At 45.4% G+C, this 24,453-nt stretch overlaps 1 protein-coding gene across 1 annotated transcript in view; it reads left to right on the top strand.

The window, feature by feature from the left end:
- The window catches only part of RHPN2 (rhophilin Rho GTPase binding protein 2), a 52,176-nt gene that overhangs the window by 14,626 nt on the left and 13,097 nt on the right, over positions 1-24,453 (top strand). Inside the window, exons 2-9 of the mRNA XM_087826619.1 lie at positions 1-116; positions 10,107-10,235; positions 12,633-12,708; positions 18,546-18,623; positions 18,964-19,088; positions 20,570-20,736; positions 22,829-23,016; positions 23,420-23,576. Of these exons, the coding sequence (XP_087682745.1) occupies positions 1-116; positions 10,107-10,235; positions 12,633-12,708; positions 18,546-18,623; positions 18,964-19,088; positions 20,570-20,736; positions 22,829-23,016; positions 23,420-23,576 (1,036 nt within the window). The remainder of the gene's footprint in view (positions 117-10,106; positions 10,236-12,632; positions 12,709-18,545; positions 18,624-18,963; positions 19,089-20,569; positions 20,737-22,828; positions 23,017-23,419; positions 23,577-24,453) is intronic.

The raw sequence follows: 24,453 nt of genomic DNA on the forward strand, positions 1-24,453 counted from the left end.
GGTTGCAATCCCCTTGCGCAAACTGGCCGAAGCAAACTGCAGAATCAGAGGGCCGCCTTGAACCAGCAGATCCTGAAAGCCGTGCGGATGAGAGCGGGAGCAGAAAACCTTCTGAAGTAGGTGTCTGCTGGCTCCGCAGCCTCAGCTGGGAGCCAGCCTTCCCTGAGGCCTGCCATCTACTCCCTAAACTCCTAGGCCTGTCCAGCTTTCTCTTCAACTCTCAGTTTTAGCCTTGGGCTTCCTCCTCATTTCTGGCACCTGAGCAGGCCCTTTCTTGGCTAGAGCTTGGTTATGTTAGAGATAAGCATTTTACCTAGCCTGTCCATGAGTTTGGGGATATGGGGACACTGGGGAATGTCCAGTTACTGTATTCATGTTTCTTTTCCCTGCTTTCTGTGGGCCTCGTCTACTTTCTTTTCTGCCTAGCATTGTGTCTGGTCTAGAATCACTGCTCAGTAATGGTGTGTTGAATGTGTAAAGGAAAGGAAGGCAGAAAGGAGGGAATAGGGGTATTTCTGTTGCCAGTGTCCATCCCTCTAATGAGGAGCCCAGTAGCCCCATGTCCTGGGGCATTTATTACTATGCTCTGCTGGTAAAATAGTTACTCATGAAGCATAGAACTCAGTGAAGCCTTACCTGTGTCACAGGCAGCTCCGAGCCCTCCCCACCCCCTTCAGTGCACTGCGTGACCGTGTGCCAGCTTCCCCTTCTGAACTGCCTTCAGAGCTTAGGGGTAACTCTTGTCAGCCGCATGCTGCCTTCTGCACTGGGGAGTTGAGGCAGGGCACCATACCTGCTGCCCCGGGAAGTGAGACAAATGCCTCCTGGAGCCTCTGAAAGAGATGTAGCGTGCTTGCAGAAACCTGGAACCTGGAAACCTGGCAGGATATGGCTTATGGGTGTTTTCAATGGGTCAGCCTCGGGGAGCCCAGATGGCTCAGAGGTTGTTGGGGAAAGCAAATACACCAAACCGGGTGTGTATAAAGGAACCACAGTACTCTGGTAGTCACAGATACATATGATTGATGGGATCCACTCCTCCACATGGGGACCACTCACCTGAGCACTCAATAAACAGGAGGAGGGTTTCTGACCATGAACTTGGGCTAAATTTATTTCTGAATCAGTCTGTATTTGCTCCTTAGGAAAGATCTCTGAGATATTAAATGGGAGCAATAAAGGTGCAGGACTGCATGCCTTGTGTTTATTTTAAAGGATTTGTACATATACTTCTGTGTATGCACAGATTATTTCCAAAGGGGATGGAAAAAGAAGCTCTTACCAGAGCCAGCTCTTGGGAGCAAGACCAGGGTTGCAATATTTTCCCAGTCTCCTCCAGTAACGCTGGCAGAGACTGGGACATTATTGTAACATTTTACCCTTTAAAATGTCTGATAGCCCACCCAGCGTGGCTCAGTGGTTGAGCTTCGACCTATGACCCAGAAGATCACGGTTCGATTCCCGGTCAGGGCACATGCCCGGGTTGCTGGCTCGATCCCCAGCAGGGGGCGTGCAGGAGGCAGCTGATCAATGACTTTCATTATTGATGTTTCTATCTCTCTCTCCCTCTCCCTTCCTCTCTCTGAAATCAATAAAGATATATTTTTTAAAGAATTTTTTTTTTTAAAGCCTGACACTGCCCCGTCCCCAGAGAAGTCTGGAAATTGTCAGGTCCATAGCACTGTGGCCAGTGCAACTTGGGAGAAGCCCTTGTTTTCAGGAGTGTCTGCTGTGTGCTGGGCTTGCTGTACTGGGAAGGCTGCAGGCACGATACCCCCCGCCCCCCCCCCCCCCCGTATGTTGTGACTGCAGGTTTTGGTTGACAGGCCAGCTCTGTGGCCAATGGGACAAGTGGGCAGCCCTGACTTTGTGGCTTCCCCAGAAGTGGGCTACAGTTGATTCGCCTGTTCATTCACCCCACAAATGGATTTGTTGATCACCTACTAAGTGGCAGGCAGTGTTTGAAGTGCCAAGATAAATCTGCAAGCAATTCAAATGAGACTCTGCTTTCAGGATACTTAGTTTCTTATGGGAGGAGCCTTAATACCCAAGTAAACACATCCAATCATGTCAGGAAGTGATGTTTCTAGGATGTTGATGAAAGGGAAATGTGATAGAAGTTGACAAAGGGTGATCAGGGAGGCTCTCCCTGACCAGGAGACTTGGCATTTCTAAGGTAGGAACTAGGGCGGTTTTGTCTGTCTTGCTCTGTTAATAACCAGCAAACAGCCTCTCTCAGGCCCAATGGCTCAAGCTCATTGTGAAGTCTGCAGTTGTAGAGCTGGCAGGGGTGGGGGTGGAGTGGTGGTGTTAATGATTCTCACAGTGACCTAAAGGTTCAAAGTGCCTCTCTATGGAGAATGTTGTCAAAGGAAACCCTGAGTGTATTTATTAATCTGACTCAACCGGCTCCAACGGTTTCCCAAAAACAAACAGGGCTTTTAGCCAAGTCCAGCTCTAGCCCCGTGGGCGTACCTGGTCGGCTGATTAAGTGGCTGTCCCTGCCTGCAAAGGTGTAGTTTCAGGCATAAATTGGGCCCCGTTGTCCTGTGTCTGTTTTTCTGTTTTTAGGTTCCCACATGACCCATCACAGCCCCCAGATGAAGGTAGAGCAGTTAGAATATGTTTGGGGGAGAGGGCATTTGCAAAAATGTCCCCCAAAATGCAGAAATGCAAGGGTCCCAGTCCTTACCTGCATTGGTAAGGGGACTTCGGGCCTTGACACGCACTGCGAGGAGCCAGGTCTATACCCTTTCAAGATCTTCTCTGATCTGTATCAGCCAAGAGTCCATGAGCTTCCTGGAGTTTGATATTTTAAATGTACTTTTTCAGGCTAAGCAAGGACAATATTTTCTCTTTTCCCAGCTCCCTTCCCTCCCTTGAGAAAAGCTGGGACAGAAATATGATGCTGTTTCTCTGAAACAGAGTCAGTCTCAGTGAAATTTAAAGCAAGTTGCCTTATAGTTTAAATTAACTGGTTCTTTGAACAAGGGTAAGTCATTTTGCTTCTTTGTGCTTCATGTTCCCCTCTAATCTGATAGCTGTTGTACTGGAGCAGAGATGGCCCATTCTGAGGTCTATAGGGGCCTGGTGGGCGTGGAAAAGAGTGAAGGGTTAGCACTGGTGCTGTGAGACAATAGGGAGTGGTAGGGATTGTGGTGAAGTACAGGACATACGCTCTTTGGAGGGGGCAGCTGCAGTTTGCCCTATATGGAGGGCAGAGCCAGAGTTTTCAGGTCTTCAGATTTTTTTTTTCTTTACAGGAGATTATAGAGATCTGCCTTTTTTTGTTTTTAATCCTCTAATAATTGAATTTTTGCATATTGGCAACTAGTTCAAACGGGGGGGAAACACCCTGAGAGCCAAGTAAACAACTCCCACAAATCTCTAGTTTGTGGCCTCCAGCCCAAAGGGTCTTGAAGTTCTGAGCCAGGGGTGACCTGGGATGGCTTTGGCCGTAATGAGAGTGACTCCAGGTTAATGACTGCTCACACTGTCAGTTCTGAGGGGTGCTGGTGCGTGTCTGTGCAGTGGGGTGTGCGAGCTCTCCATGGCCTTTAGCGCCTGCTCCAACTCTGAGGCCTGACTTCCTACACTGAGAGATGAGCTGGGGGCTGACATCCTGCCAGCCTGGCTGATCTGCTGCCTTAGCCTGGTGCCTACATGAGGGCACTAGGCAGCTCTTGCTCCAGCCTCCCTCAACCCCCTGGCAGAGCAGGATTTGGGGTCAGATGGATTAAGGCCAAGCTGTCCCAATAAGGCCTCTGAAGCTGGTGCGAGCCTGTGGTACCTATTCCTAGTTGGAGGGACAATTTTACTAAAAGACTTTGGGAGAGGGGAAGAGGAATTACACTAAAACAAATGAGATATATGGGTCAGAATGCAAAACTCACATGCATTTTTAAACATAAAACATGGGGATGTTAAAGAAATTTTGGACTTGGGGCAAGAAGTTGTCATCACATAGGGACTATTATGGTGGAAAAGGTCTCAGAAACTTTACATTGAGGGAAACTGTGTGCAGATGTGGTCAGTAGCATCAGGAAATAATTGAATGTGGCTTTCCTTCCTCTGTTTGCACTTGGTGGGTTGATCATTCAGACGGAGTAAGTGGCATACCTTCTAATTCTGGACTTTTGCAGTATGGGCATGCTCTTTATGACAAACCCAAGGGAGTAGGCCTTCCCTTGGTGGTCTAGGGAGGCCCTGGAGACTCTGGGCAGGAAGGGGCTGAAACGCCTGCTCCCTCATCCTGGTCGTCCTCAAGGCCTCTCGGCTGTAACCTCAGTTCCCAGACCACAGGGCCTCAGAGGAGGTGCATACCCAAGGGAAAGCTGAGAAAAGCCGTTTTCTAACCAGGCCGGTAGAAGCCATTCATTTTTAGCTGGGATGGCAGCTCGGGTGCAGGCATCAGTATCGAGGAGACCTAGGCTCTGATCTTAATTCCTAACGTGAGCCAGCTGATTCTATTCTTGTCCGTTGCCCCAAGCTGTTCCCGCAGCCTGGACGCAGGAGCTGAGCACATGCACCATGTTGAATTGCTGCGCCTTATTTCAAAAGTCCCTTTCCTCCCCGCCAGGCGTGGCTCAGCAGTTGAGCATCGACCTAGGATCCGGAAGATCACGGTTCGATTCCCGGTCAGGGCACATGCCCGGGTTGTGGGCTCGATCCCTAGTCGTGGGCATGCAGGAGGCCGCCGATCAATGACTCTCTCATCATTGATGTTTCTATCTCTCCCTTCCTCTCTCTGAAACCAATAAAGGTATATATATATATATATATATATTTTAAAAAGAAAAGCCCCTTTCCACCAGCGAATCAGTGAAAAATCATTACCTGTATTAGAAACAGTTCAAAATCTATAGTTGGTTTCTGAATCATCAGTGTGCCCCAGCAATTTTCAACTGGTGTTCTGCAAGAATTTTTAAAACATGCGGTACCTGACTAGTCAGGGGCACTGACCTCTTTTCCCTTCGATTATCAAGTTAAAAAATGACAACAGCCAACACAATAGTAGCCATCCAGTGTGAATGCCCTGTCTTGAACCATAAATACATAGGTCATAGAATAGAGTTGCATCTTATTGGTCACGTCCCATAATAAGGTTGCATTTGATTGGTTAAATCTTAGTTCCCAAAATCCTTATATGCAAGTACAGGCACCTGAGTTTTTAAAAAGCCACTTTGGAGCAAAAAGGGTAGGTAATTGTTATTATTTTTTGTAAATCAATCAAAATTGCACCCTTTTTTTTTTGGTCAGATCAGCAAAAAATATATTTTTTGGTGTGCCCCAGAATTTTAGTAATTAGCTTATGTGCCATGAGAAGAAAAAGGTTGAAAATTGCTGTGTGCCCAAAGGTCAGCACTGTATAAACCAACCCTGCCTGGCCACCATCCCTTTCCAAAGTGACCTACACAAAGAAGTCTACATTCAAAGAGCAAGTTCATTGATTTGTTGCAAATCCTAATTCTCAAATTGTTGCCAACTCAAGAGGGAGGAGATGTGGCAAATCAACATGTAGAGGTAGAAAAATTGATGGCAGTGTGAAGGCTCTCCAGGTATTTGGTCATGGGTCTTAGGGTCTAAATTATTATATTCAAGTTGGACCCACTCTGCTGCTGAGAATCATTCAGCACCCCCTCTGTCCTTCCCCTACCCCCACTGTTGATCTATATTCGCCATTTGTTCTTTCATCGACTGAAATTTGTTGAGCCCCTACCATGTGGAAAAGACTATGCCAAGTTCCAGGAGAAATACAAAAAGTAGAAGGCAAAGGTCTTATCCAGGAGTTATAATTGTTTATCTTGTCTCACTTCAAAATGGATTTGAGGCACCTTAACACACTCGTGCGTGTAAGATTAAAACAGAGCCCAGCTGGCATGGCTCAGCAGTTGAGCATCGACCTATGATCCAGGAAATCCTGGTTTGATTCCTGGTCAGGGCACGTGCCCGGGTTGTGGGCTTGATCCCCAGTAAGAGGATTGCAGGAGGCAGCCGATCAATGACTCTCTCTCGTCATTGATGTTCCTGCCTCTCTCTCTCCCTCTCCCTTCCTCTCTCTGAAATCAGTAAAAATATATTTAAAAAGAAAACATAGGAGAAAATCTTCATGACCTTGAGTTGGGCACAGTATTCTTAACTACAAAGCAAAAGCATAATCCATAAAAAACAAATTGATTAATTGGACTCTGTTGAATTTATAAACTTCTGTGCTTCAGAAGACACCAGAAAAAGAAACAAAAAAAGAAACAAAGAAAGAAAAGATAAGCCACAGACTAAGAGAAAATATTTGCAAGTTATGTATCTGATAAAGAATTTGTATCCAGAATATACAATTTCTGTTTATTAAATAATAAAAAGACAACTCAGTTTTTTAATGGGCAAAAGATATAAATAGACATTTTGGTAAAGAAGGTGTATGATTGGCTAATAAGCATATGAAATGATGCTCAATATCATTAATCAATAGTGAAATGCAAGTTGAAAGCATCGTGATATTCCAGGACACACCCCTAGATTAGCTATAATAAAAAAGACAGACAATGTTAGGATGTTAAAAAAACTGGAACCATCACACACTGATGAATGCAAATGGCACAGCCACTTTGGAAAACAGTTGGGTAGTTTCTAAAAATGTTAAACTTACCCATCTAACAGTAATTCTGCACTTAGGAATCTATATGAGAGAAATGAAAACATGTCCCAACAAAGACATGTATGTCAATGTTTGTAGTAGTAGTATTCATAATAGCCCCAAAGTGGAAACAATCCCGATATCCATTACCTGGCGAACAGGTTCACAAAATGCGGTATATCCACGGACTGGAGTAGTGTTGCGCAGTATGAAAGGAAGAACTTTGTACTCCAGCAGAGGTTTTGACACAGACTTGAAGACCTTACAGGTGCTCCCTCACCCGATACAGATTAGGAATCATTGCAAAAATAAGTGTCACTGAAAACCAAGTACTGAGCCAGGCCTTGCTGCACACTTTTCCGTGAACCGTCCAGGCAGGTCCTCAAGTCATCCCTCCGACCGAGTCCAGTACTCCTCTCCTCACTGATGAAAACCCAGCCGCCTGTTGTCAGCTTGCTTTGCTCACCACCTGTTCTCCTTTCGTGCAGAGAGCAAAGTGCTACCACTTCCCCTAGGGGCCGCCCTCCCCACTGGGGCGTCTCCTCTGCCTCACTCCATATGTGGCCCATCACTTTTTCTCCATGGTGTATTTATGTTTCTTCTCTCTCCACCTCCCTTCACACTCCTCCTTGAGGAACCAACAAGTTTTTGCCTCAGCCCCTCAGAAAAAGCCACCTGACCCTGGCTGCAGATATGATGGCACCTGTCCTCTTACTGCCCAATAAAATTTTTACATGTCTACACCTGGGCTCCCCCAGGCAGGCAATGAGGTGTTCGAAGCTCAGCTTGGTGAATATCATTGGTTTGGGGATTATTTTGACCATGATCACCAATAACAAATACATTTTATATCTCAACACAGTATATGTACACATACCCCTAAGACAAAATTCTCACAAAACCATCCTTTGCCATACATGGGATGCATGCCAATATAGTCTATTCTATTCTAATAGCCTGTTGTTGTTGTTTTATTTTTATTTTTTTATTGCTCAAAATATTAAAAATGTCCCCTTTTTTCCCCACTGACCCCTTCCACCCCTCACCCATTCCCTCTAATAGCTTGTTTTATTATTATTAAACACAGTGGTGTTCGCAACTTGCCAATTCTGATTCTCTGACATCAAGTGGGTGCCCAACAATTCAATTCATTTCCGGCACCAACTCCTGGGTTTAGCACAGACCCCACAATTATGGGCTTGGTGCCAAAAGACTTCCCCACTGCAGGCACCAGTTGCAAGAACAGGGCACCTATACTTCTGACACCCAGCTATAAGTTAGGGCTTCCCACAACCCCCACCTCAGGTTAGATAATTTACTAGAACTACTCACAGAACTCAGGAGAACACTTTACTTAGATTTACTGTAGTTTATTTTAAAGAATACAACTCAGGAACAGCCAGATGGAAGGGATCCATAGAATTTCCAAATAATTTTGAAAAAGAACAAAGTTGAAGGACTTGCGCTGTCCAATTTTAGAACTTACTATAAAGCCACGGTAATCAAGACCGTGTGGTATTGGATTAATGGAACTGAATAGTATGCAGAAATAAATCCTTACATTTGTGGTCAGTTGATTTTGACAAAGACGACAAGACAATTCCAGGTGGAAAGGACAGTCTTTCCAACAAACTGTCCTGGAGCAGTTGGACGTCGCTGGTATGTCAGTGTCCCCAAGACTATCCCCAGGATCAGTGATTCACCAACTTTTAGGATCAGCGTGTCAGTTTTTACCAAAAAGCTTACTGGTTTTTTGTTTGTTTTTTAATCTTCACCCAAGGATATTTTTTCCATTGCTTTTCAGAGAGAGTGGAAAGGGGAGAGAGAGAGAAAAAAAAAACATTGATGTTAGAGAGACACATTAATTGGTTGTCTCTCGTACAAGCCCTGACCAGGGCCAGGATCGAGCCTGCAACTGAGGTGTTTGCCCTTGGCCGGAATCGAACCCGAGACCCTCTGGTACGCAGGCTGACACTAACCACTGAGCCACGCAGGCCAGGGCGGTATTCTATTCCTCTTGATGGTGCTGTTGTGAATGAAATTGTTTTCTTAATTTCATTTGAAGATTGTTCATGGCTAGTATATAGAAATCAAATGATTTTTGTATATTGAATTGTATCCTGTGACTTTGTTAAATTTATTAGTTCTGGTATTTGTTTCATGGATACCTGTAGATTTTCTACATACAAGATTATGTCATCTGTGAGTAAAGACAGTTTTACCCTCTCTTTCCAATCCGAGAACCTTTAATTTCTGTCTTTACCTTACTGGCACTGGCTCAAACTTCCAGTACAGTGTCCGTCAGAACAGGCAAAAGTAGTCCGTCTTTGCTTCGCCCCTGATCATAAGGGGAGAGTGTCAGGCTTTCACCATGAAGTCTGATGTTAGCTGTGGGTTTTCATAGACGCCCTTTATCAAGTTTTGTGAATTCTCTTTTATTCCTAATTTTTATCACAAATCTGAATTGGACTTTATCAACTACAGGCGTACCTCTTTGCTTAATTGCGCTTCACAGATGTTGCATTTTTTACATATTGAAGGCAAGATCCTCCACCATCAAAAAGATCACGACTCGCTTTATTGGGATACTAGCTTTATTGTGGTGGTTCGGAACTGATTTGCCAATATCTTTGAGGTATGCCTGTACTTTTTTTATTTTATTAATTTTGATTGATTGATTGATTTTTAGAGAGAGAACCATTGATTTTGTTGTTCCACTATCTATGCATTCATTGGTTGATTCTTGTATATGCCCTGACCAGGGATCAAACCTGCAACTTTGGTGTATTGGGACGATGCTCTAAACAACTGAGCTTCCCAGCCAGGGCTGCCGGTACTTTTTATTGCATTTATTAAAGTGACCGTGTGTTTTCTTTTGTCCTTTGTTCTATTAATATAGTATGTTACATTAATTGATTTTCAGTTGTTAAGCCAACCTTGCATTTTTAAGATGAATTCCTCTTGTTCATGGTATAATCCTTTATATATGTTGCTAGGTTCAAGTTGCTAATATTATATTGAGGATTTTTGCATATTTACTTATGAAGGCTATTGGTCTGTCATTTTGTTTTCTTGTGACGTCTTTCTCTGGTTTTGGATTAGGGTGATATTAACCTCATAGAATGAGCTGGGGAGTGTTACCTCCTCTATTTTCTCATCTATTTCCTTTTGAGGGGATAATTTATGGCCCTTTATGGGTGGCTGGGAATAGTTCTCTATTCTCTTCTCAAGCCTAATTCTTTGCAGAGATGTCTTAGGATTTATGCCTGGCAGCTCAGTGTCATTGGATACATCCAGGTCCATTTACTGTTATATGCGGCTCAAAGTGGGGCAGGTGCCTGGCATCCCTGAGACACCTTATCTTACCACATCGGGCACTCACATCTGCAGGTGGACTCTCAGAGCTCCCCTGCTTACCTAGCAGCTGGGATACCTGGCTTTAGGGTGCTTCTCTCTTCCTTTCTTTTAACAGAGCAGCCACGAACCAAAAGGTACGCGAGCAGGTGCGCCTGGAACTGAGCTTTGTGAACTCACATCTGCAGATGCTCAAGGAGGAGCTGGAGGGGCTCAACATCTCGGTGGGAGTCTATCAGAGCACAGAGTAAGTGAGGGTAATGCTTCTTCCAGGTACTTCCTGAGCCTCGGAACATGCCACATCAGGGATGGCGCACAGCTAGCCCCAGGGGTATGACAATCCCCACTTTGGGCAGCAAGGAAATGATTAGGTTTGGGGTTGAGCAAGGTGCCCGGGATGAACACCTGGAGAGTTGGACAAAAGAACATTTACTTGTCTTGGGACCCTTGGAACATGTTTTTATGGGAGAACTGCATGGCTGGGTCCAGGCAAGGAGACATGAGCTGGGTGGCTCGGCCATAAAGATGCCCTGGAAGGTCTTCTGTGATTGGCTCTGAGACCGACCTGCCAGGTGGGGTGCAAGTGGCCCTGTCTTCATCCATTTCAACCTCCTTGCCAGGCACAGGGCCTGACTCTGGATCACTTGTGTATAGAATGCAACAATGTCTAAACTGCCTTTTATACCAACAATTAGGGGACTCATGCCAGTTCCCTGAGGAGAAAGTGCAACTGAGACACTTCAGAAATGTCCCCCATTAAATATTTGAGGGATGGATGTTTTAATTCAGAGGCGTCCCAAAGGGAGTGTTTGTGGGAGGCAAGGTTTTGAGGTATAGCCTTCAGAAAAGCTCAGGGAGTCTCCCACCCCTACCCCAATGTGGGAAATGTCCGTCTTTAAGGAGAAATAACTTAAGAAGCTCCAAAGGAGAGTTTGCCCACTTTCTGCATGGGGAAGTGAGACTTTTCCAAAGGTAGGGGAGCCCCTGGGGAAACTCAGTCAGAAAACCGTTCCCTGGATTAACAGAAGGATGGCATTTGAGCACCTTGAGTCATCTTTGGAATGTGCTTTTCCTGATTGTCCCCAGTCCTCTGCATGGCACGGGCGTGTTTCTCAGAGCGGGAGGAAGAGCGCTAGCCCGTGAAACCTGCGAAACCTCTGCTCTTCCTTCTGCGCCCTGTGCCCTGGCTCACTCAGCTGTGGGCCCCTGGTGCAGCTTTGGACACCTACTCAGAACCATGCGAGGTTTCTCCCAGCCTACACTCTGGTATTAAATTCCAGGGTTTTGCCCCAAAGGTCCAAGTTCCTCCAGGAGGCAAGGCAGGGCCAAACTTTGGTGATAAATGGAGGATGTTTCCTATTCCCACTTGTTGTACTGAAGCTCAGGGATGTCCATTACGAAGGCCTCCCACAGAGACATGCAATTAAGGCCCCAGTGTGATCACAGTGTGGCTCTAAAGTGGCCAGTTGTCCCTGGGCCATTGGGAAGAGGGGAGGGAGGTGCACATTCATAATGCCACCTTGCATTTGAACCAGCTCCCTTCCTGTTTTCAAAGCAGATTGCTTGTTTCTTAGCACAGTTGGTCTTTAAGCACTTCTGTGAGGTGGGCAAGGAAGAAACAATCTCACTGTGCAGATGAGAAAACACAGGAAGGTGGGAGGTTAGCCCAGGAGTGGGGCTGGGGTGCCCTGGCCAGCGGGCCTTGGGACATTGGCTGCTCCTGGACAGTCACAGGAAGAGCAGACCTTCCCTCCAGCCCTGTGTGGGGTGAGGACAGGAGGGCGCTGGGGACAGAGGAGAGCGGCCCTGCCCGTCTTCATCTCCTTCCGGCAGGGTCCAGCTTTCCCTGCAGACTTTGGGGAAACCACACACCCCTGTTGGATCTCGCCTGCTTTGAGCACAGCCCCCTTGTTTTCTCTCCACCACAGAGGCAGGTTCAGCTTACAGCTGCATTGTCCACTCGCCCTGCTCAGCATTCCTGGCCTTCTCCCCTGGCCAGGCTGAGCAGCCCCAGGAGGTCTCCTGTTACAGGTCAGGGAGCTAAATCCCTGTTTGCAGAATACAGCCTGAGCCAGGTTCACTTCCTGTTGGCCCTGCCCCTAAGAACTAGACTCAGGGCGCACTCCCAGGGCAGCCTGTGGGGTGACCAAGTGGTCAGTGGGGGGAGAGGAGGTGGAGGGGAAGCAGCCAGCTAGGGCCTGACCCTCGGCTGGGAGTTAGGAGCACTTAGTTGTCAGGTGGGGCCTCTGCCCTGAAGGCCTCGTGCAGGTGATGAGACACCTACAGAGATACACTCCAAGGAGGAGGCAACTGAGAGCCCAGGGTTGGAGGGCTGCAGGAGAGGTGGGACCAGGCACAGGCCCTGGATCATGGTATGTTCTCAGCACAGTTACTGAAGGAAGAGTTGAGATTGGAGAGATACATTGACCGAGATGGTGGTAGACCCTTGTGTGTTAGGCCGGGGCGGGGACCAGTTTTAGAACAGAGGCAGGGATATGACCAGAGTCAACTTCATAGAAAATGAACTGGTTTGCAGGGTTGGTGTGAGGAGGGAGTGGGGACCTGGGCTGGGCTACTGTGGGAGACTGTGGGTGCAGAGTGGCCAATATAGGGATGCTCATAATCCTTGCTGTGCTTTTTGTAGGGAGACGTTTAAAATCCCGCTGATTCCACTTGGTCTGAAGGAAACCAAGGATGTTGACTTTTCAGTTGTTCTCAAGGTAAATCTCAAAGCAATGGGAACTGGACTCACCGCTTAAGAAAAAAATATAGAAATTTAGTATCCCTTACAAGTGGCCTTAGGCTCAATGGGTCAAACGTCAGCTGGTTTCCGCAGGTGAGCCTGAGCCCCCTCGCCAGGGCAGGTGGCACAGAGAGCCTGGGGCAGTCCTCTGGCATTCTTAGTCGCACTGAGGCTCCTCCTTGCCTGGGCCAAGGGGTTGAAACCCTCACAGGCTCGCCCAGAAGGCCAAGTCAGAGAGGGTCGGTGGTGGGCATGCTTTGGAATTTAAAATTGTATCCTATTTTAGTATCTTTTTTCTTAAATTTTGTCACTCATATAGGCCATATTTTTTTGAAGAATAGCTAAATATTTTCCCTAAACATTTTATTGCGAAAATTTCTAAACTTAGAATTTTACAGCAAACTCCTGTATATTCACTACCTAGATTCTGCCATGAACATTTGACTACAGTTACTTTATCACAGATTTATCCATCTGCATCCCTGTGTCTGTCTACCAACCCTTCTTATTTTTTGGTGCATTTCAAAGTAAATCAGAGATGCTGGTTCACTATCCTTAAATACGTGACTAACTAGAGTTTATGGCTGTTGTTTCCCCCCATTCAATTCCTGGGGATCTGGCCTCCTCTCTCTGTGTATGTGTGTGTCTCCCTCCCTCCGTCCCTTTTCCCTCCCTTTCTCCTTTTCTTCTTTCTCCTTTTTAATAAAATAATTGCTTTATTGAGATATAAATTACATCTTACAAGTGAACAGCATCTGGCCTCCTCATAACTGTGTGTGACTCTGGCAGGCAGCCGGCACTTGTAGGCCCACCTGTGCCTGTTACTGAGCCAGATGCTGGTGGAGTCTCAGGTCCTGCCTGCTGGGCTCAGGTGGGAAATCAGGTTTCTTTTCGTAGGAATCCTGTTAGTTGACTCATTTTGGACTACTTTCAGTTTAGAAAAGAAAAAAATTATCATAGTATTTTGGGCACTGTAGAATCCGTCCTTTTAAAAGCAATCGGTAAATGCTTTGAACGCTTCTGCACTTGGTTTTCTGGAGCAGAGACTGAGTCGCTTGCCATAAGCCCTTTCACCCAGGGCCTTTTTGCCTGTAGCCTTGTTTGAATCTTGGTGCCGGTCCCTGTGAGCTTGGGGTCTATTTTGGAGTCTGAGAATGACGTTGGTGACCTTGCGGGACCCAGGATCACTAGAGGTTGGATTTTCTGAGTAGAAAACAATCCAGGAAACACAGTTTTATGCCAACTTTTTATAGGCTTCTTGAACTTTTAGATGTGATATTGTCACAGGTCTGTGGAAATGTCTTCAGTTGCTTTTGTAGAATAATTTTCTTAAGATTTAATTTGTTTCTCGGTGCCAGAGCTTCAAGAGTGTAGGCATTTTAAAGGGAGATTCAGAGAAACTTGGGAATTTTATGGGCATCTCTAAGGATCTGAACGTGTCACGTGCTGAATTCCACATTAAAGCCAATGAAAAAAAATCACATGGTGTGGGCATGGCCAACGGCTGTTCAGCTGAGGCTTCCAACCATGTCATTTTAGCCTAAATGGGGCCCTACAAATGTCAGTCATACGAAAATAAGAACGTTTGGGGACATTCTGTTTTCTCCCTTCCACGTTTGTGCCTCAGAGTAACAGACAGGTGCTACAGAGGGGTTTGCCTGACTTCACTAGGGCAGGTCAGATTGTCTTTCAAATCTGACCCATGTGTCTGTGTGGCATTTAATGGTCAGTAAAGCCTCACAGTGTGATTTGGCTTTATTTGAAATAAATGAACTTTAAGGTGGCCTCATTAAAAAGCACCATCAAAATACATTCCCTTTCCAGAGAATTCAGGTGGTTGTTTTTGCTTTTAAACAGAGCTTTATTTATTTTTTTGATTAAGAACAGTATTCCAAAACATTGAGAAAATACCAAGACATGCAGAGGTCCCTCACAACCCACCACCTCTTTTGATTTTTGTGAAACCAAGGCAAAAGCGATACCTTATAGTTTGCATTTCTTTGATCAGAAGTAGAGGTGAATACATTTTTATGTATGTTTAAGTGGCTCTTACATTTCTCCTTTTCAAAGTGACTGTTTCTGTCCTTCGTCTGCTTTCCATAGTGTTGCTCTTATTACATAAAACAGGTTTTTTTTAAAGGTGTGCAGGATAATAACCCTTGGTGTTACGTATTGCAAATATTTCAGTATATTCTTTCCTTTAACTTTTGTTATATAAGCAATAACCAGTTTAAAAATTGTGTGTATACATACAGATTTTATGTTAAAGCTATCAGTTTTTCTCTTTGCAGTTCTGCCTTGCTGACATCTTCAGAAAGGCATTCTCTGTTCCAAGATGTTATAAATATTTTGCTATTGTTTTTTTTTTAATTTTAAATTTTTATTTTTGTTTAAAATATTACAGATATCCCTTTTTCTCCCCAATGACCCGTTTCTTTTTTCTTTTGGTTAAATATATCTTTATTGATTTCAGAGAGAGGAAGGGAGAGGGAGAGAGAGAGAAAGAAACATCAATGATGAGAGTCATTGATCGGTTTTGCCTCCTGCACGCCCCCTTACTAGGGATCTGTCCTGCAACCCGGGCATGTGCCCTGACTGGAATCAAACACCAATCTCTTGGGTCCTAGGTCGATGCTACACTGCTGAGCCACACCCAGCTGGGCTGTTTAAAATTCTTAACTTCAAATCTTTAATCTGTCTGGAATTTGTTTTGGGGTAAAATGTGAGGTGTAAGGCTTTAACTTTTTGTTTTCACCAAACAGGCAGCCAGTTTCCCCTGAACTATGTCTAAAGAGCCCATCTGTGGTGCTGGGTGGTGTCTGTTTCCCTCCTTCCCCTCAACCCTCCAGCACCCCACCCTCCTCCATCCTGCTCTGTGCCAGGGAGGCAGCAACAGGCTCCCGCTCTGTGGTTTCCTATTGGGTGTGGCCATGGGAGAGGAACACCAGCAGAAGATGAGAGGGTAGGAGGAGAGGGAAGTTGGGCATTTATTCCCAGCTCCCGCAACTGGCTTCCTTTTGCATTCCCGTAGGGTAGGTCCTGATGGCTGTGCAGAACCCACCTTGGGGAGCCACTTCTCCAGGTTTCCGAAGCTCCTTCTCCCCCTTGACCCTTCAGCTCTGGCGTTCTAATGGCCCCGGAGATCCCACACCATCCACACCACTTAAACTTTTTAGCCAATCTACTGTATCCTTAAACTCACCCTTCGTGTGGGCCACCTTTTCCCTGCCTGGACCTGTTGGATGCTTCAGCCTTTCCCACTCCCTGGAATCCTGGCTTCAGGTTTTGAATCTGCTTCAGTCTGTTTCAGACCCGTATCTGCTTTTCATTGGCTGTCCACTTCTATCACTGCTTCATCCCTGTGTGTTCCAACAGTAAACAGAGCAAGCCTCCTTTATTACTATGCTTTTCAAAATGTTCTTAGCTTTTCTTTCATGTTTTCGCTTTCATACTTTGTCAAGTTTTCCAAAAATAGTACTTTGGGGCTTTGATTGAAATTTCATTAGAATCATAGCCTAATTTGGACAAAATTGCACCTTATAGTGTTGCACGTTTTCATCCAATTGTTGATGTCAACCAACAGCAAGTTTACAGGGGCAGGAACCACACGTGTCTTATTGAAGTGATTTTATGATTTAAATGAAAGAATGACCTAACTAATGCCCTTCAGGAGAGTTTCATAGTTATCTGCTTAATTACATTATTTTTATCCCTAGGAATACTGTGCTTTTATTGTTGTGAAAATTATTTTTTCTCCTGCTATATTTTTCTAACTGGTTATTGGCTGTATAAGAAAGGAAGACCATTGACTTCTATATGTTAACTTTTTAGCCAATCTACTGAATTCTTATTAGTTGGTGTTGTGAAGTTTTGTTAGTATACTATTATTTTGCAAAAAAAAATTACTGTTTCTTCCTTTCTAATATTTATATCTCTTATTTTCCTTAATTTCTTGGCCAGAGAGCTTTCAGAATTATGCTAATTATGCTAAGTAATAGCAGATTCTTTTCCCTGATGGTTACAGTGGGTTTCAGCTATATATTTTTTATCTAATAAATATGTTTAATCTGTCCTAGTTTACTAAGTTAGGAATACATTAAGAATTTTTATCAAGATCCTTTTTTACTTCTGTGAGGTTAACCTAAGGTTTCTCTTTTAACTTCATATTTTAAGAGTAATTTCTCTCCTTTTAAGAAAGTTTTTGCTAATGTCCTCAGTGGAGGTTGACAGAACAACAGGCTGCTCTCTGAAGCATCACCTGGATGGTAGCCCTGGCCCTGCTCTCAGGGATGTCATCGGAGAAGCCCTAGTGAACTTTGTCCTTGAGATCACCTTCACTGTAATTAATGTCACTAATGGCATAATTAATAACATTTGAAAGCCATTTCAAATTTTACAAATCATCATTTTTTTGCTAGAGGAGCTGATTCCAAACATCAGCACTTTAAGTAGTCGTAAAGAAAATCTGTGACAGCATCATAAAACGAAAATAAAAATTGGGTAAAGGGACCAAGTTCAAAAATAGAAGTCTTTGCATAATCTTGGGTCCAGCAAGACATCTTCTCAGGATTTATTCTGAGGAACTAATCAGAGGTGTGCACAGGGATGAGCGTCACAGTGTAGTGTTATCTTTAATTGCAAAACTTACAAATGACTTTAAGGTCCAACAAGAATGGGTGAAGGCTATCATGGTACCTATTGGCTAGCACATAGTAGGTGCTCAATTTATTTGTTGAATATAAATTGTATGTTCATTACGTTGGAGGATTATATAACCCTTAAAGCTCGTGTTATAGAATGCTTTATAGTATGTGAAAACATTTGTTTTATTACCAATTGAAAAAAAACAAAGCAAAGCTGTATATTCATACAATCCCATTTTTGTAAAATGAGGGCACGTGTGTGTGTGCAGATATGCATTGAACGGACAAAAAGCAGGAGGAGCTTTAGCGTGGAAAGTGTGTAAAGAGAAACCTCACGGACACTTGGGAAACGTAATTGCGCAATCTCTCCTCATCTTTCTTGCAGCGAAGGAGAGCGAGCACTCACAGAGGATGTTATGCAGGAACGTGTTCTCCATCCCCCTGTACTGTTCTTGTTTTTCCCCTGTAACACTTGCCATTGTCTAATATACCATGTAATTTACATATTCGTTGTGCCTGTTACTGTCTGTGCCCCTGCGAGAACATAAGCTCTCCCGGGCAGGATCTTTGTTTTTGTTCACTGATGTAGCCCAGGTGCTGTGGACGTGCCTGGCACGGGTGCGCTCCATCAGTGTGTGCCCTGTGACTGAGTGAGCTCACCGAGCACTTGTCAGACGCTGGGCTCTGGGCCCGATAGGGGGTCTCGCTGCGGGGGCTTCATTTGTGGAAGTGCCAGAGCTGCTGTCACAAAGGTTCACATCGCAGGCCCTTGTAACAGTCCCCAGACACAAGTTTCTTTTTCCAGGAAGATCCTGTGCCCGGTTACTGAGGGCAGCCCAAAGGATGCACATCTGAGCCCCTGAATATCTGTGACATTTACCAGAATCGTTTAATGTATAGATCGCTTCACTGTGTCACAAAGACATTTAAAAAGTAATAAATTCAGCTTTCCTTTTTACTGAAGCAACAAAAGCAAAGTTTTAAAATACACATAAACACAGAAAAATAAATCCCACCACTCAGAAAATCACCATAATGTAAGATCTCCCATAGGTTTCTGTGTGTTCTACATGTATTTTTAAAGTGAGCACATTAGAAGTTACTTTTATACCTCTTTATGGTTTTGAAAGACACCTTAGCTCCATTTTGTCTTATCCCATTTTTCTTACAGGATTTTATTGTGGAACATTACTTTGAAGATAGCTACTTATATGAAGACGAAATAGCAGATCTTATGGATCTGAGACAGGTGGGGTTCTGCGTGCAGCAGGGAGGGGAGGATGGCTGCTGGGGCTCGTTTAGTCTTCAGAGTATCTCACTGTCGCACGTCAAACCTTATGGAACTGCAGGTGGTTGGAGGTGATGGGGGGGTCTGTCAGAATCATCTGTTCTGCTTGTCATATAAGCCCACAGAAGGGAAGAGACCAGCCCACACTCCTCAGTTCATCCCAGCCCCTCCCATCCCTCCTAGAGTTCATGGTCTCAGTAGCAGGGTCCACGCTCCACAGGAGTAGCCTGTGAGAGCACCTTCCACCCTGTCTGCTCTGTGCTCACCCCTTCTCCCTGGGCCGTGGTCCCTTTCCTTTCAGGCTTGCCGGACACCCAGCCGAGACGAGGAGGGCGTTGAACTGCTCATGAGCTATTTCCTCCAGCTGGGCTTTGTAGAGAGCCGATTCTTCCCGCCCACCCGGCAGATGGGGATCTTGTTTACTTGGTAGGTGCCTGGGGCAGGGACAGGGGCTGCCCCAGTTCAGACACAGCTTGGAGCCCGGGCACCACCGAGGCTCCTCTGCACCGCGGGCCCCTCTCTCTAGTTGTCCCCTTTATACAGGACGTGTAGATAAACTGGTGTTTATTTGTGAAGGGCACCCGAGGGGCGGAGGCTCCAGCAGACCTTGCCTTTTGCTTCTCAGAACAAGTGAGCCAAGGAGAAGAGGCATTTTTTCATGCCCATTTTCTCGGGGAAGCGCTGGGGCTCTGAGGTGGAACTAACAAGAAGCAAGATTCTTGTCCCAGGTGGGGTGGGGGCTGGGAATCAGGTTTCATCCCAGCGACAAGGGCAAAGCAGAATATTTAAGAGGAGTGTTGCTGAAGTACTTTGGAGATGCGGCACCTGCTCTGAGGGTGGGTGAGAGGAGACCAAGCCCCGATGGCAAGGATCCTATGCAGAGTTCAGTTACCCCCAGCAGGCCCACCCGCCGCCCACCCCGTGGGGGGAAAGGCAGCTGCTGCCAGCCGCCTGCCCTGGTGAAGGCACTGAGGGCGATTTCACCTCCGTCTTGAATTAAGGAGAAGCTCCACGCCTACCTGCTTGTTGATGTGTCAACTTTAAAACAAATCCTGAATCTTTTAGACTTTAGCAAGAATAATGAGGGATTTGTAATTTCTGTATTTCATTTAGGAGGAGCCTTTTATTTTTTACATGTGTATTTTAGAGCAGTTTTAGGCTCACAGCAAAACTGAAGGAAAGGTACAGAGATTTCCCGTATACCTCCTGCCCCCACACACCAACGGCCTCCCCCAATATCAACATCCCCCACTAGAGAGGTACATCTATTTACTACAATTGGTACATTATCACCCAGAGCCCATAGTTTACGTTAGGGTTCGCTCTTGGCATTGTACATTCTGTATTGATGTGGATAAATGTATAATGAAAGTATCTACTATTATAATATGCAGAGTAGTTTCACTGCCCTGAAAAGTTTTTGTGCTCCACCTGTTCGTCCCTCCCCCGTCTCCCTTCTGAAACCCTGGCAACCACTGATTCTTTTTCTGTCTCCGTTGTTTTGCTTTTTCTAGAATGTCATATAGTTGGAGTCATACAGTATGTAGCCTTTTCAGATTGGCTTCTTTCACTTAGCAATATGCATTTAAAGTTCCTGCATGTCTTTTCACGGCTAGATAGCTCTTTTTTCCTTTTTAGTGCTGAATAATATTCCACTGTATGGATATACCACAGCTTGTTTATCCATTCACCTACTGAAATGAAATTTTGGTTGTGAAACCTTATTTTTGTGTGCTATTGTGCGTGTCTTCAGTATGATCAAGCCCATCATCTTGTTTGGAAATGAAAGCCTCATTGCATGTTCATCTTTGAATTTTTTCAAGAAATAAATGTTGTCCATTTTTCACCCCAAAATGGCATTAACTAGCCAAGCAATCTGTATGCTTACAACACATTTCTTTTAAAAGGTATGACTCCCTCACCGGGGTCCCAGTCAGCCAACAGAATTTGTTACTGGAGAAAGCCAGCATTCTCTTTAACATTGGAGCCCTCTACACACAGATCGGGACCCGGTGCAATCGGCAGATGCAAGATGGGCTGGAGAGTGCGGTGGATGCATTTCAAAGAGCCGCAGGTGGGTCTCCGAGAGGGCTGCTGGGATAGAGTCCTGGTACCCCAGCTGAAGTGGGTCTGCGGGTCCTCCCCAGGCCCACGCTTGGTTTCACAGGCCTGAAAGGGCCAGACCAGTTTCCAGCACTGGTGTAATTTCCCACCAAGGGACTGACTTAGTGGTTTAAACCATGTTGGCTCAGTCTGAGTCTGGGTTATGGCTCATGTACATAGTGAATCCTGTGGTTAATGATTAATCTTTTCCAAATGAGTGGCCCCAAGGATGGCAGTGAATGAAGTGTTCCTATGTGCACTGTACTGAAGAACAGAGTAAATTTTCCCGAGTAGTGAAAATGTAGGCTTTTTAAAAATCAAGTGTGCCTCATTGGTGCCCATTACTATTTATGCCTTTATATATTTCTATGAAGCCTGTCCACTTAAGGTTGCTCCTCTTGGCTCTTTGTTAAGTGACACTTAGCACCAACCTATGGAGGACCAGGGATCAGAGGCCTTGTGCAGTGGCTAGGCCCAGGGTGGGTGTCCACGGGCCCTGCCTTACTCCTCTCTAACAGAGCCTGTGTCTGGCACACTCAGGATGAACCAATATGCTAATATTCCATGTAGGAATCCATTTCTTTCACGGTAAATCCTTTCCTGGACTCATCATTCTGAGTATCTTGAGCAGGTGTACTTTGTGACCTGTCTCTGAGATTATAGATATGGACAAAACGCAGCTTGAGAACAGAGTGGAGGAACCTAGGGGGGAGCAGACAGCCTGCGGCAGTTTGCCATCCTTCTGCAGAGCAGTCTATGCTTTGCAGCAAAACCAGAGGAACCAGTCAGATGGGATTCGTGGTGGAGATTTTATTTTAGCTCCAGGTTGATGTCTGTTTATGTTGTAACAGTTAATTTTCTAAAGCATAAAAAAAAGGAAGCTGAGTGCTACAGCATGAAAATTTCCTTTGGAATGGGCTGAGCTGATTTTTCCTGGGGTCCTGGGCAAAAGCCCTGAATTTCTGAATGACCTAGGTGTTAAGTGTGAGTGTCTCACCTGAGAGCCCCTCAGTCGTTCTGCCTGCCTTCTGCTTCACCTTTCTCTGATTCCTGGTCACGTTTGAAATTTCTCACGATTGTCCCAGGAGAGACAGGAATGGATGGGAGCAGGCTGGTTTTCTTTCTTTTCTTTTAGTAAGTCTTTGTTGATTTCAGAGAGAGGAAGGGAGAGAGAGAGAAACATCAATGATGAGTCATTGATCGGCTGCCTCCTGCACACCTCCAACTAGTGATTGAGCCCACAACCTGGGCTTGTGCCTTGACTGGGACCCAAACCGTGATCTCCAGGATCCTAGGTCGATGCTCAACCACTGAGCCATGCCAGCTGGGCTGATTTTCTTTCTTGATATACATGTAAATGTTTTGGAAGAGAGTCCTATCTTTTTTTAAACTATGGTAAAAGATACACAACAAAATTACCATTTTACCCACTTTTAAGAGTCCAGTTCATTGGCATTAAGTACATTCGCACTGGTGTACAGCTACCTCCAGGGGTTTTCATCATCCCAACTGAAACTCTGTTCCTATTAAACAGTAACTGCATTCCCTGCTCTCTGCCCCAACCCATGGCAAACACCATTCTACTTTTTGTCTCTATGAATTCCAGACTATTCCAGATAACTCATCTCGGTGGAATCATACAACATTTGTCCTTGTGATTAGCTTATTTCACTTAGCATAATGCCTTCTTCCATATTTTAGCATGTGTCAGAATTTCCCTCCTTTCTAAGGCTGAAAAACATTCCATTGCGTGTTTATACCACGTTTCATTTACCCATTAATCCGTCAATGGACATTTAAGTAGTTTCTGCCCTTTAGCTATTATAAATAATGCTGCCATGAACATTATTGCACAACTACCAGTTTAAGTCCCTGCTTTCCATTCTTTGGTGTGTATCCCTAGCAGTGGAATTGCTGGATCTTATGGTAATTGAGAACCAGATTTTTTAAGATACTCTAGGATGCCAGTTTTATATTTTTGCTTCTGTCATTCTCTGTATTTCTGAGCATCATGGTGAAATAAATATGATCCTAATTAATGTGCAAAAAATTTCCAATTGTAGGGGTTTTAAACTACCTGAAAGAGACATTTACTCACACACCGAGTTATGACATGAGCCCTGCCATGCTCAGTGTGCTGGTCAAAATGATGCTTGCACAGGCCCAAGAAAACGTGTTTGAGAAAATCTGCCTTCCTGGGATCCAGAATGAGTTCTTCATGCTGGTGAAGGTGGCTCAGGAGGCTGCCAAGGTAAGCCTGCCTGGTTCTGGTGACTTTCAGAGTAGGCAGGATGCACTGGTGCAGGCCCACTGGAAGCAGTGGGGGCTTCCCATGGCAGCTTGCCCATGACCTGGGCAGCATGCCCACACTGGCCAGAGTGCTGGCTTGTATTTTCTTGGCAAGTACTGGTGTTTCAGATATGGATCACTGATTCCATCTGTAGCTTAGCCTAAAAACCAGCATAATGACAGTTGCCTGATCTTCCTGTTATCTCTGACACCGACAGCATGAAGAACCCTTGGAGATGCTCCCAGATTCTAGAGCGTCCTCTGGCAGGGGCTGCTTCAGAGAAGAAAGGGTTCTTTTTCTGCAGCCTGGGTGCATGAGGGCTTCTGTGCCAGGCTCCCCCTTCCCAACATCCCTTCTGTTGCAGGTGGAAGAGGTCTATCAGCAGCTGCACGCGGCCATGAGCCAGGCACCAGTGAAGGAGAACATCCCCTATTCCTGGGCCAGGGTGGCGTGTGTGAAGGCGCACCACTATGGAGCCCTGGCCCACTACTTTGTAGCCACTCTCCTCATCGACCACCAGTGTAAGGCTTGGGGCTCGGGCTCTGGGCTTTGGTCAGGGTTGTGGTTTTCTTGCCTCCGGGATATTCTGAGCTGAGATTCAGGGCTGTCTGCCTGCCCTGGACAGAGGGTGGGAAGTACACATTGACCCAAGCAGCTGTCACATAGGCCAGGGTGGGATTAGGCGTTCATGTTTCCACTGTGGGAGGAAAAGGGGAAGCACTAATTCTGCCTGGATTGGAGCAGACAGTGGCATGGAGATCTAGAACAGACCAAGATGAGGGCTGGGAGGCATTTGCCTCAGGCACAAAATCTAAGGGAATGCCCCAAAGCTCAGTAATCAAGATAAAATTTTAATGTCACATTTTCAATGAATCAAAAGTAATGCAAAAAAGTTCCATGGTGATTAATTTTTTAAAATTGATTTTAGAGAGGAAGAGGGAGGGAGAGAGAGAAATATTGATGTGAGAGAGACACATTGACTGATTGCTGCTGGCTGCCTCCCGCTTGCACCCCGACTGGGGCGGGGAGCGAACCTGTAACCCAGGTACATGCCCTTGACCAGGAATCAAACCTGTAACCCTTTGGTGTGTGGGCTGATGCTCTAACCACTGAGCAACACCAGCCAGGGTGTGATCAATTTTTTAAAATTGATTTTAGAGGGAGAGGAAGGGAGGGGGGGAGAGAGAGGGAGAAACATCGATGTGAGAATGAAACATTGATCGGTTTCCTCAAGCACATGCCCCAACCTAGGATCGAACCTGCAGCCTGGGTATGTGCCCTGACCGAGAATCAACCCATGTCCTTTTAGTGTACTGAACAATGCTCCTACCCAGCCACACCAGCCAGGGGTGATCAGAATTTTAAATAAAGATGGGGAGCCCTGGCTAGTGTGGCTCA

This window comes from Miniopterus natalensis, chromosome 18, assembly GCF_054644295.1.
Source record: "Miniopterus natalensis isolate mMinNat1 chromosome 18, mMinNat1.hap1, whole genome shotgun sequence".
In the NCBI taxonomy this organism is placed as follows: Eukaryota; Metazoa; Chordata; class Mammalia; order Chiroptera; family Miniopteridae; genus Miniopterus; species Miniopterus natalensis.